The sequence below is a fragment of the Leptosomus discolor genome, chromosome 5 (genome assembly GCF_034619465.1).
Source record: "Leptosomus discolor isolate bLepDis1 chromosome 5, bLepDis1.hap2, whole genome shotgun sequence".
NCBI classification, from domain to species: domain Eukaryota; kingdom Metazoa; phylum Chordata; class Aves; order Leptosomiformes; family Leptosomidae; genus Leptosomus; species Leptosomus discolor.
The window spans coordinates 77,976,102-77,989,442 of NC_141395.1; the positions used below are offsets into that span (position 1 = coordinate 77,976,102).

Here is a 13,341-nt window from a genome sequence, read left to right on the forward strand (position 1 = left end):
CATGGGGTAGGATCTGACTGAAAATGGCAGAGGGGGAGTTCTGCAACTGATCACGGTGTGACAGAGTAGAGTCTAGTCCTAAGGGTCAGCTGCCCCAAAGACTGAAGTCTAATGTTGAAAATAAAACGTATGTGCCAATGCTTATTTTCCAGCTCAGACCACATTATACAAGAAATGACAGTAATGATGTCTGAATCTCATGTCTAAGCTACTGACAGCCATACTTTTGCTGTCATACTAGAATACTATTCTTTCCTTTGAGCAATTAAACTGCTGGCCTAATAAATGGCTGTGACAACAGGACTGTCATTTAAGTCCTGGAATCTGTGTATAGAGGAATTTCTGGCTGCTGCTAATGGGTGGAGGTCTACAAGAGTTGAAAATCCTGCTTGTTCAAGGCCTTTCCAAAAACAGCGTGGCAAACAAGGAGATTTAACATCCTAAGTAGGGAAAAAACAAATTGTACATTGGCAGTGGATGAAGATACTCCTTTTATTTTAAAACCTCTGTAAAATCAGAGCAATGGGTCAATTCCAGCATTCAGCCAATTTAATTAGCAATTTCAGAGTAATCGTGGTAGTGAGCCAAGTCAGCAAAGATGTCGTTGGGATTCTTGCAGTTCAGGTTGCAAAAACAAGCATTGATCCACATGATTTTCCAGGAAAACTCAGTTCCATCTGGGCACTGAAATATCACTTCAATAGTCTTGGACTTGTAGGGTGTGCAGCACCTGTTGTCTGTGCAGACGCCACAATATTTGGGTCTATATGGACTTTTGCTCACGCATCCTGAGATGGTGTAGTTCATTGGTTCATTGGCCCTGTAGACAGCCAAGCACTTCTTCCCAGGCTAAATCAGAGAAGAATGGAAAAAGAGAAAGGTTAATATTCGTTGTTGGCACAGGTAGGACAAACAAACAACCTTTGCAATATTTAAAGGGGTTTGAAGCCAATTAGGAAGACTTTTACAGCCTTAATCTAGAGGGCGTGGCAGATTTATACATCTAGACATATGAACCCAAAAGGTGCAAGTAGGATACTTGCAAGATACAGTTCATAGCCATGACCAGCTGTGCACCACGGCTTTTCTGTTTCCTGAGTCACAGGTTTGTCCAAAGCAGCAGTGAGCTTGCCTTTCCTTGCAAGGACCTTTTGGCTGGAACTAAAGCTCTCAGAGGAAGGTTTTCGTCCCAGCATGTGGAAGCAGAGGGACATTTTTGACCTTTCTGCAGCACAGTATGTCCATGTAGAAGTGCAGCCTTCAGAGGCCTGAATGCTGCCAAACAAAAGCTGACTCCACGTCCAGGGAAAGCTCAAGGGGCGCGTGAAGGAACGGTCCCCACCTTAATGTGCTTGGTTATGTCCACCTCACAGGGCCGCATGTTGCACAGGCGGCTTTCTTTCAGGAGCCGGCACTGGTCGTTGTCGTTGGAAATCCTGGTGGAGATGCCCAGCCCGCAGGTCTTTGAGCAAGGACTCCAAGGCGAGGTGTGAACGATGCAGTTCTTCTGCCAGGCTTCATCCTCTCCCTCGTACGCTGCAGAGACCAGATTAACCCCACATTATTCAGCTGGGGCAGCTTTCCGTGTTAAACACCCTCTCCCCAGCTCATTACACATTCAGGCCACTAACCCAAATAGTTAAATCACAGCGAAGTAGCTCAGCATTCCTGTGAACCTCCTCATCCCACCCCCTTTGCTACTGACCTACTTGTGTCAGACCCTCCAGTGCTGCGAGCGCGCGGGGCCAGGGCTCGTTTCTTTATTTCCCTGCGCAGCCTCGCACAAGGGGGTCCTTGTCTGGGACCCCCAGGGGCTGCCACAATACAAACACTTAATTACAGAAGCCTGCGCCAGCTGGTGCAGAAAAGGGATGAGATGTGATCTCACCACGAAGTTTGTTTCTGAGCCCATTCAATTGATTCCCTGTCGCAGAAAGTGGTCGACAGCCTTCGCTGGGTGGCCGAGGGGCTTGGGAAGCAGCCACAGCCTTTCATGGGGAGGAAGAGTGGCTTGAATAGCTCGCAGGGAGCTCGGCAGCCACTTGAAGAAAGATTGGGCTGTGTTTTGAAAGCAGCCGACAACCCCAGTTCAGGTTCCTTCACAGCCTCGACCAAAGTCCCCACTGGTCTGCAGCTTACAGTACAGCCCACAGGCGAAACTCTGATGCGTTGAGCTTGCTCACTATTATGTTTATTATTATATTAATTATTATATTAAAAGTGATAAAAGCTAGTCTCACTTCTCCAAGAGTTCTGCTTATAAGAGAAAAAGTCAGGCAAAGAAAGCTGTGTTATACCCATTTTGGGACAAAGGCCATGAAGACATAAGGCCAATTTCACTAGTAGATGTTTTGAATTTGGACCTACCTCACGGTTCAAAGCTACCAGGGATAGAAGTGAGGGCTAAACTCTGGTGGTTTTGACCCACAAAATGGAGACCAAGACTTTGTTTTTACAAACAAAAATACAGACCAAGGATGAGAAAAAACCTCTTACCATCAATGAACTAAACCCCTGGTTTACAACAAGCATCCCATGTCTCTTTGAGCTTTGCTTTTGTGAGATAGTCTAAAATACGGAGCTAATGCGGCTAATGTCACTACATTGCATCACAGGGTGTTATGAGGATAAATTTAAGACACATGGTAAGGTGAGCCTGTCTTAAACATTTGGGACTGTGTTTGAGGCAAATAATACCACCTCTGTGCACTGGGCTATATGATCCTCACTAAGAATGTGGGTGTGAGGAAAGAGGATGCCTTATGTGATACATAAAATAGTTCAATAATGTCATCAGTCCAGAACTGCTACAAGCTATACTAGCACAAACACAGTTTTGCCCAATCGGCAGTGAAACTTTCACCACAGTAACTGCTTTTGATGTACTGTGTAAGTTTGGGACTACTAAGATACAGAGGCTTTAAAATCATGCTACTAAGGGAATATAACCCAGACAGAAAGCATCAGTCCCAAATTAAACTGAGCCCATTCTATTTTCCAGAGGGCCCAGAGTGAAAAAAAAGAAAAAAAAAAAAAGTAAGAAAGACTTGTGACATCTTCCAAGTCCCAGCAGATGTGCGCTTCAAAGGGGGCTTTGTCACGGAAGCATGTTTGATGAATATTGCTGCTAAGGAGTTTAAGCACACCACTGGTGTTTGCATGTCCTCTCCTTCACTGTATGCTGTATAGGAGTCTCTGTGCCTTGTTCACACAAAGACCGGATGCCTGCCAGGTCTGTCAGTACAAAGTGATACTTTGGTTGTAGAACCTGACTTCAGTTGCCTGATGAGAAAGGAGAGGTCTGCCCCACCCCTACCATACCTGCCGAGGAAATGTGGCGCGGAGATGTCTTCCTGATTTTCTTGGAGTCATCACAAATCCACTGCTCGCAGCATTTCCCTGCCATCTTAATCAGCTTTGGATTTGGGCACCAGACAAGGGGAGGACGTGAGTTTGTGCACATGGGAATACAGCCCACAGCCCCGTTAATGCACGTGCAGTTGTATTTGCAGTTGGGCTGAAATGTGTCCCCATTGTTATACCTGACTCCATTGAGGACACATCCTACACCAACAATCTCTGAAAGGAAAGAAAAAGAGAGAAAGACACACAGATCACCGTTAAAATAATGCTGGCAGCAAACAGCACTGATGTTTCTTTACCAAGCTGCTCCCTGGGCTAATGGAGCCAACATGGAGACACGACAGTGCTGCAAGGTGATGTGTTCAGCACGATGTTGAGCCAAAGGTGGTCACACCATCTAGGAAATTGTTCCTTCTGAATCACAGCAAAAAAAAAAAAGAGAATTTTTTAATGTTTCATGGAACAAAGAAGTTAGAAAATAAACCAAGATCTATCCACGAATGCTCACTTAAAAATCATTTGATGGCATGCTGGTAAAAGTTACTTGCAGTAGGAGCAATCCAAGTAACTAAAACAGAGTGAAATTTAAGGTTTCCAGGGACATATGAGAGGGCTACATGGAGCTGCAAATACAACACAGCTCTTGACAACACCTGTACCTGTCTGAAGCATAAGGGGGAGGACAGCCAAGGTAGCAAAGGAGCACTGAAATGGCACTGGATTCCTATACTTAGGCAACTAGATCGCGCCCAGTTTGTCACAGAACAGTTTTATTGGAAAATAAAGCAATACATTATAAAGCCATGAAAATTAGTATTTCATGTATATTTTAAAATATAATCACAAAAAAAATCAAGCTTTTGTATTGCCCGTGAACAATAATCACATCAACTTTTTTGTTTCAAAGTTATGGACAGTTATTCCAAACAAGGGGCAGAAGTCCTCTAATGGAAAATTCGAACTTCAGTTTCTTCTTTGGTCACATGGAGGCAGTGCACACGCACCGAACAGGTTGCTTAAGTTTTGAGTCTGGTCAGAAACTGAGCTGCAATGTGGTTGCTTCAGGGCCAACACAAACTGAAATGCTGGATTAAAATTCTGCAAAGTCTTCTTATTGTTAGAATGGGCTGAATGAAAACATCAAGCTCAAATCCCTTCTTCTGCACAAAAATGAGAGTCGTGGGAATTTGAAGCGCAGATCCAGATCTCCAGTTCGTGCTCAGCTTCAATTTTGATAATGCTTCAGCCCTTGTGTTGAAGAGACATTACTCAGTGCTGGAGCTGGAGCTCAGAATTCAGTAAAACTTCTAGGTGGGCACATGGATTACGACAGTCGAAGAAAAGGCTGTATTGCCTGGTGTTTTGCTACCAGCCTAACGCTCCTGGACTGTGTTAACTCGTCCTTTTGCAGGTCTCATACATCAAGAGGTTCATCATGAGAACGTCCCCAGACACAGACAAAGGGGCTGTTGAGTGGCTTCCTGCAGAACCTTGCTGAGTCTGCATATAAATTAGACAGTTTGTGAGCACGTCCGTGTTCCTGGCCCCACATGCACAATGCTGGCCTTCCCACCTGGGCATGTACTCAGCACCCTGCTGGTTCTGCTTCAGTGAGGGAAAAGTCAACAACAAAAGGAGACTTAGGGTGACACCCAGCGGGTTACTGTCTGATGTCCAGGTCATCAGAGCCTGGGACACACCTCATCGTGCCAGTCCAGATACAGCCTGAATTTCCCACAGCTTCACCACATTCGCTTTCCCAACACTAGTTCCTACCTCTTTCAGGATCTCTATTTTTCACAAATCATATGGTTTCTGTAGTCCTACATGCGCTGGGTTCTCTAGACCCATCTTTCGGCATCCAGCTGCAAAGCAAATTCCTCACAGCAGTTAGTCCCCGACACCCAGCACAGGAGTCCTGCTCTTGTCTCCAGTCACCCTGCGGTCAGGGCGGTAGCTGGTGTACTCAGAGTGGAGTAATGCAGCTTATACGTGACCCAGCGCGCGAGAAAGAACATGTCAGCTGATCCTGTCATGTGCATCTACCTGGATGCTGAACACAGGGGGGAGACCACAGCTTTCTGTGCAGCCAGAGACAAGTCGCTTCACTTCCTAACCATGGAAGGACCTACTTCTCATGCCCCTCAGCTGTGCGCACCACAATGCCCCTCACCATATATAAATATCATGTAAAAGGGGATGTATTGTCGTGGCAGTAGGGATGTATAAGTGCAGATTGGGAATCCTTCCAGTCCTCACTGGGGAAGCTGGGGATCAATCATCCTACATTACAGTGCTGTTGCCACAGGCATAGTGGATGCCTGTGATGTATGGGAGGACTACAAAACCCCAAAAATACCCAACTAAGAAAGCAAGCATTTAAATAAATAAATATGAAGCGACGTGAAGGCCTTTAAAGAGGCCTAGGAAGGCTGAGGTAGCTTTGAGACAACGTCCAGCTTGTTTTCCTCTCCCAACACCAGGCCAGCTGTAACAATATCATTCATGACAGTTGTTTGTCTAACCTGTTCTTACAGACCTATCATGAATGCCCCACACATTCCAGACAACACATTTGCATGATCTCATATCCACGTTTCTTAGCCTTGGATCTTTTTGAATCTTGAAAATCACTGTTTGAATTTACAGGTCCTTGCACATACATTCTCTTGTTATTTTGCCCATATCCTAAAAAAATCTGATTATGCTGCATTTTTTGCATGTTTGTTTTTTTGTGGCTGATCTAATGCAAAGCCAAGTTCATTTCTTACTACACTTCCCGCCCTTCTTCTGCTGAAGAACAGCAACTCCTAGAGTCATTTCTGTGAGGAGCTGCCTGAACCTCTTTACTCCTCAGGCTTGCCCCTTGTGAAACTTCTGCTGATTTTCTAAGTTTATTGAAGCCCATTGTTTGTAATCTTTCCTCCTTCCTGTGGATCTGTTATTCTGTCTATTCATCTCACAATCAGCTCTCCTCCATGTTCCCTTCCACCTTTATATTTTCTGTTAGTACCTCATTCATGGTTATATTCCACTCTAGAAGACCCTCCTTCTAAATGGCTTTTTCCTGCTTGTAAATCTAAAAATGTGATCAATATGTTCTAATAACTTGCTAAACAGTCAGCGTCCTTTATGATCAGCTATGTCTATGGTTATATTGATAATCCTTTTCCTTTTAATCATTCCCAGAGTAATAATTTTCAATCATTTATGAGTGGATCAGATTCGGCCCATGTTCTGGATCTCAGAACAAGTGAACATATCTTGACACACAAAACACTACCTCATTTCTTTTTCCTCTTGAATAAAAACATTCCAGTCACATGAATTATCACACCAAGAGTTTGTTATGACAGGCAGGAAGAAATCCTTCTGCCTCATGGCAGCCAATGTGACCAAAACCATTCTAAGACTAGAGACAACTCACCCCTGACCCTCTTGACAGGATACCACGTGCTATCCTTCCTAGGGATCCACTATTGGGAATAGGCCAAAAGCATCTCCTTAATGTCATGGTTTTCATGTAGGTGACCATACTGCTTGTCTTTAAAGCCAGCTGCATACCTGTCCTTCCTTTGTCTCCACCCCACTACAGCATCTCCTCCTGTTACGGGGAATACAGTCATCTACTTGCAAGTCTGAAGACCTTCAAATGCTGGTTGCTCCTTGCTCTTGGCTGCAGCCAACTCAAAGAGCAAGAATTCAGATGTCATTTCTCATCCAGCCAACTGCCCTGAGAATGAAGACAGCTATAAAGAAATGGAAGATGATGAATGGAGGAGCTGATGAGCCTACAGCCAGGTATCTAATGAGATAAATCTCAACCATTGCTCAGGCTGAGGGGAGCTGCCAATGTATATCTAAGCCAAAAATATATGTACATCACTTACGTGCACATACTCCTATTTCGTACCTAGGTCTGTCTCCACTGTAGTCACAGTACAAGCCCCTGTGGAAATCACAGGTGTCGGCCTCAGTGCAACTTTCTCCACGCTGCTTGGCACACGTCTTGCAGCAGTCGCAGCCGTCTGTGACCAGGCTGACGCCTACCGAGCACCGAGGTGGGGACTTCGGACACTCGCACGGCCACTTACAGTACTGAGTCCGCGTGTAGGCCTCTGTCGTGGCAGGGACGGTGGGGGTCATGGTGGTGGAGGTCTGGGCAATGGCCTACAAACAAAGAAACACATCTTGGAGAACGTTCCAGAGAAAAGGGGGCTGTGAAACCTGTGGCGAATAGTCCTCAATTAAAATCCCCTCAGGTCTAAAGAGACTACAAGGAAACCAAAGAATAGATGTCAAAGAGCCATGGAAAAGGAGCAGTCATTGCTTTCTTGTAAAGCTCTTCCGATACCAGCTGAGGGCAAATGCTCTGCAGCTTGGACTAGCATCTGAACTGCATAGTCCCAGACTGGTGGTACTCAGCCTTTTCCAGACTCCTCCCCTCTAAACAGAGGTCCCTCCTCTCTAAACAGAGGTCTCTCTCCCTGTAGAAACATCTCAAAGCCCCTCTGACACATAAGAAGAAGGGCTGCAAAGAATAAGTGTATAACTCCACAAAGTTGATATAAGGAAAGTCAAGGTCTAGAAATTACTAAGGCAATCCCATCTGCTCCTGTCTACCTTGAACTGTACTATATATTCCCCAGTGTTTTATCCTCTTTACAGTTTCAAATGTCTCAAACACCAGGCTTTTCACCACCTCTTCACGAAGAAAATGCCTCAACCCAAGGCTTTGTGGGGAAAAACATCCCCAAATGGTGAGCTATTCATCAGGATACATCTGCAAAGCCCTTTTACTGTCTTGCACATCTTCCTTGTTAGCAGACTCAAATTTTATTAAAGTATATTTCTAAACCTGCTACTACGGTATCTGAAAGTGTATTAAAGTATCTTAGTAATTAGTTGCCCTGTATTTAGAACACTAAATTGTTAACACGTTGCTAATCACTGCCAAATAGGCAATGTGTTTGCTCTGGGCATAATTCCTAATTCCATTAAGGCCCCCTTTACAAACAGTTGGCTTTAAATGTAGCTTAAAATCACCTTTAAACTCCTGTTTAAACTAAAACATACCAATATAATTTACTCCCACTTTAAGGCTCTTTGATGCTGCCAAAGTTGTTAAAAGAGGAACATTCAGATCAGTGAAAAGCCCTGGCCTTTTAATAGTAGTATTTTTCATTCCACTCACGATCGTTTGAGTAGGTGCAATAATCTGTCACTTGAGAAGAGAGACCTCTTCACATGCAATAAACCTATTTACTTTGTTACTGATCATGAAAAAAGTGCTTAACAATCAAGTCCAGATACACAGACAAAAGTCACACAGCTATTAAAAGAGCCCATTGCCATGGCCCAGCCCTGTAAGTAAATCCCTTCACAGTCCCTTGTTTCTATTGTCATCACGAGCGAGCAAACAGCTTCTACCCTATGTAGATATGAAAGTGTCTGCGGATCAACACATGTAGCAAAGAGGAGCCCTGCTGGTCCTATGGTTTTAGTTAATATGCGAAGGGCTGAAGCTGAATTCTTGTAAAGGACTGGGTAGCTGGAAGCCATTCAGTGGCTTGTGATAGGCAGGAATTTAGAGTAAATTATTTAATAGCCCTTCCTCTAGATCTAGAGCCTAAGCTGGCCAAGGAAGGTTTTCAAGTGTCCTTATGGTGACTAACTCTTGCAGTTCTTGGACACGCCAGCTGAAATGTCCAGTTGTATGGTTGAGTAAGCCATAGGAAGGACACTTACTGTAAGCGACATCAGCATCTTCAAATAATCGTTGTGGACAGGTGTCAAAATACTATGACTCCCATATTTTACAAAGAGGGAAGCTACAGAGAGATGGAAGCAGCATCACGTTCTAGGCTCCATCGCCACTCAGCCAAAACCCAACTTTGGAAACTGTTGTCCACTGGACAAGAGAATAAGTGCACAACCTGTACAGCTTCCAGGCCCTCCTCCTCTCCCCTGGGAAGTCCCTCAGAGCTTTGCTATGGGAGAAACTATGTAGATTTGTAAAATTCTTAGCTTTTCCTTTTCCATGGTCAGCTGTCATCATTGGAATACCTAAAACCTTTTGGAAAATTCATTCAGCTCTGCTACTTCAATGTTCCAGAACATTTTGGGATAGAGACACTTTCTTATTAATAGGTATAATGATTAAGACATCATGAATAATGCTTTATAAATACCACAATAAAAACAAAGATTTGCACAGGTGCTATCAACAGCAAATCACACTGTAATGCCCTTCATCAATGGCCATCCTTAACTAGAAACAAACAAACTAATAAACAAAATCCCTCATGTAAGTTAGGCTTTCAGGAAAGATGTCTTTAGGGTCAATATAATGTATAGGAGGACAACCGTTTTGTAAGAAATCCAAAATGAGAGTGAAGAGAAAAACCAAGAAAGCACAGTGGTGGGGATTTGACAAGGGTATTTTAAAATGTCAGAAAGGTAAAAGAATGTGCCTGATAGGAAATTAACTTTTCCAGGTATCAGCAATTAACTTGTTTTGTGTAATTACTCTTCAATCTTGGGTTCTGCAGATTTTTTTAGCTTGGATGCTAAGGAGAAAATATTCCACCACAAGTTATTCATGAGCTTTAATTTTGCTGCTTTTGGAGGTATAAGCCCATTCTCACTAAATCAAGATGAAGCCTTTCTCATCCTGCCATGGCTGATAACTCTCTATTAAAGTCGCTCCTGATTTATGCTTGGCAAGCTCCAAAATTACTTTCTTTTTGCATCTGCAGAGAATAGTGTTTTCCTAGCAACAATTTCCAGTTTATTTCTGCTTTCAGATGCAAGAGGAGAGGAGGAAAAAAAAAAAAATCTTACTGCCTGCCGTGGCCATAAACTCAATATTTTTAATAGCCATGAGTTTAACTATCCAGGTCTTAAAGATACAAAACGGATGGCAGCACTTTAGAAGCATGTTCCACCTACTGGCAAAGTCTATTTTCGATTTGTTGGAAAATAATGTAATTGTAAATTTCTTTTACTTTTGAAAACAGGAAAGACCAAGCTACAATGTTGAAATTAGTGTATACAGTCCAAATCGCAAGCCAGCCAGATGTACAGGAACACTTTTACATAATGCAAGAGGAAACCTACAGCTTTGATTTTAAGCAGCAAAGCCCTAGATGCATTGCAATATATTCCTTTGCTTCCAGTTTTTATAGGTGTTTAAAAATAGATTCAGGTATATTGATTTCGCTGTTTCAGTGCTGAAAGATCTTACTCTTAAAGCCTTTTTCTTTCAAGTATTTTTCTCATCGCAAGGAGCTGGGTGAAGGTAGGGACAAGCTATCCATGTTCTTTCTCTCCTGTTTATTGATTGGAAAAAGTCCAGAAAGGTCGGTGACTTCTAAATTCAGTTCCTCTGGCTATTGGCAGAGCTGGGGAAATAGTTACGAGAAGTTGGCAGATAGATGTCTGCTCAAACCATAGCACCTTATCACCTGTTGTTTCCTCCTTGGTGGTAGTTTGCTCTAAAGGAAGGACTTTTGAGCTCATTCTTAGCTGCACAGGCTGTGTTTTGCAGGGCACATGCCATTGGGTGGACTTCTTTTAATTTCCCACAGTAGAACACATTAAAAGAGTATTTTTAACCTACATTTCTGATACCGCCTTTCTGAGCAAATGCCAGATGTCATTGACGGAGGGATACGACATCATCTGGATTATCCCCTGTCCTCCATCTCTGACACATTCACAAGAGAAAACAGTCAGTGATGAAATCTTTATTAAAATGTCCTGCTTACTCCTATGTGATTAAATCAGCTGATTTGCAGACTGACCCAAACATCCTTACTGGTGGGATTTCATGCGCCAAGGCCTGAAAGCATCAGCCTGCCACTGTTTAGAAATAACTCCAGATTTTGCAGTTTGGCTGTCCTAAATAGTGACACTGAAGTTAAAAACACAACTTTAAGCGGACACTTAGGGATGGGTGTCCCAGGAAAGGGTTGTGCATTTGTGCTGTCTCGCTGCCAGATGACACATCTGCTTTCTCTTGGTTCCACCTACTGGCTGAACTATTTAGACAGCACAAGCAGAAAAGCCTGTAAGAGCCAACTCCAACACCACGTGCCACTCTAGATGTTCGCATTAACCAAAATGATTTTAAAAGGCACCCAGGGAGACTCACATCCACATTCACCGAGCTGCAAACATCCTCATACTAACCTGATGTAGCATAGTTCCCAGCGGAACACAGTGTCTGGAGCTTAATAAAGAATTAAAAACAAAAAGACAAAATGAAATCTAAATAATCTATTAAATAAAGCCACATACCCTTCCATCCCTCAGTTGCATTTCTGGGCAAGCACAGAGATTGCTTAGTTTCATCCCAGAACAGACAGAGGTTAACAACACAGAATGCGTGTCAGAGAGATGGGCACATTAGCAAGGACCTGGCTTACATCAGTGGGCTTAAACCAGGCCCTCAAGGTAGAAGTTTTTCTCTTGATCTTGCTCATTTAGAACTTTTCAGCTGATATTGCTGAATATTTGCATTATTATTACACCCAAAACCAGATGGGTCGACAAAGAGCCAGTTCTTACAGCAAGATCAGCAGTAATCACAGTACCATCAGGACTTCCTCACTGTTATGCTCTTGTTACAAATCCCTAAGTCCCCATGAATGCTCGTAAACTAGGTAATACTAATGACAAATGAGCTCGTATCAGGACAGAGAAATAAATCAGATTCTGCAGGACATGTAACCGTAAGAGCGAAATATGATTATTTGGGGCTCAGCTTCCCCAGGGTACGCGTGAGCTTCTAGATACCTCATTAAAATTGATCCTAGACATGGAATCTCCAGAATATATTGTAAAATAACAGACTCTGAACCCAGAAAATATAAGACAGTTTTACAGATACCAGGTGCCAGCTGGATTTATTCTTGCTGTGCACCGTAGGCTGAGCAGAAAGGAACGTTCTGCATGAAGCAAAACATTCAACAGCCTAAGAAAATAGAATATTCACAGTGAGTCAACCATTAATATTTCTGTAGATCTATGAGTGATGAACAATCTACTTCCCGTAAATTTATTTTTGGAAATGTATCTGTGGGAAGAATGCAGGCAGATGTTTGGAATAGTCTTTTCTAACTCAGTTTAGACAATTACAGAGTAAAGATTACATACATTCACCTCCTTGCCAAAATATTGCTTATACTGGCAAACACAGTGTGGCCTAACATTTTCTTCACGTTTTTCCGTGGAGTGTTCAGAGAGGAAGAACTTCCCTGTTAGAAAGCAACCTGATGTTTCGTAAGTGTTTTCCCAGTAAGTGTAGAACTCGCTTAGAATAGGGTGACCTAAAAATGTCTGGACGTTGTTAACAAATTGACACTGCCACCACAGACTCCACTAATCGGGATTTTAAACAGCACAGTTTCTGTGCTCTAAGAACATTTTAATGTCTTCACCGCACATGTTGGGTTTGTGCAGCTAATGAGCTCATCCAGTGAAACTAGCTTGAACCAGAGTTTGAAAAGTAACAGGGAACATCTGGAGGAGCATTGAGAAAAGTCTCCAGAAGGGACAAGCAGACGGGCTTCAATTTTAGGAAAGTGGAAAGTGCATTTGGGCCACCCAAGGTCATAGGGTTACAGACCATCCTAAAACTGCACAGAACAGGATGTTGACGTATCAGCCACAAGCTGGGTAACAAAAGCAGTATCACAGTTCCAGCTCCCAGACAAGAGCAGACTGTTTTGGCAGAGGTTTTACTTTGCAATTATTCATGTTCTGCATTTGCTTATCTCCTATTTTTCAGTCATGGCCTTGAAATCAAAAGGAAGACTCCTTCTGCCCTCTTACTCCCTTGGGGACATTCTGTCCCGAGCTGGGCAAAAAAGTAAAGTAAGTAAAATTAAAAAGCTCCACTTACTTATGTTGGTTTTTGTTTTTTTTTTTTTTTTTTTCCCATGGCAAGAATAGCACAGATTTAATTGCATTTTT

The 13,341-nt window shown here is 43.0% G+C and overlaps 1 protein-coding gene across 2 annotated transcripts in view; it reads right to left on the reverse strand.

The window, feature by feature from the left end:
• Positions 1-549: 549 nt before the first annotated feature.
• The window catches only part of CCN4 (cellular communication network factor 4), a 31,740-nt gene continuing 18,948 nt past the window's right edge, over positions 550-13,341 (reverse strand). The window contains exons 2-5 of one of the 2 annotated variants that reach the window (XM_086465635.1): positions 7,254-7,533; positions 3,322-3,579; positions 1,343-1,536; positions 550-849 (exon numbers count right to left, since the gene is read on the reverse strand). In XM_086465635.1, the coding sequence (XP_086321761.1) occupies positions 550-849; positions 1,343-1,536; positions 3,322-3,579; positions 7,254-7,533 (1,032 nt within the window). The remainder of the gene's footprint in view (positions 850-1,342; positions 1,537-3,321; positions 3,580-7,253; positions 7,534-13,341) is intronic. The other variant, XM_086465633.1, reaches the window with a different exon arrangement.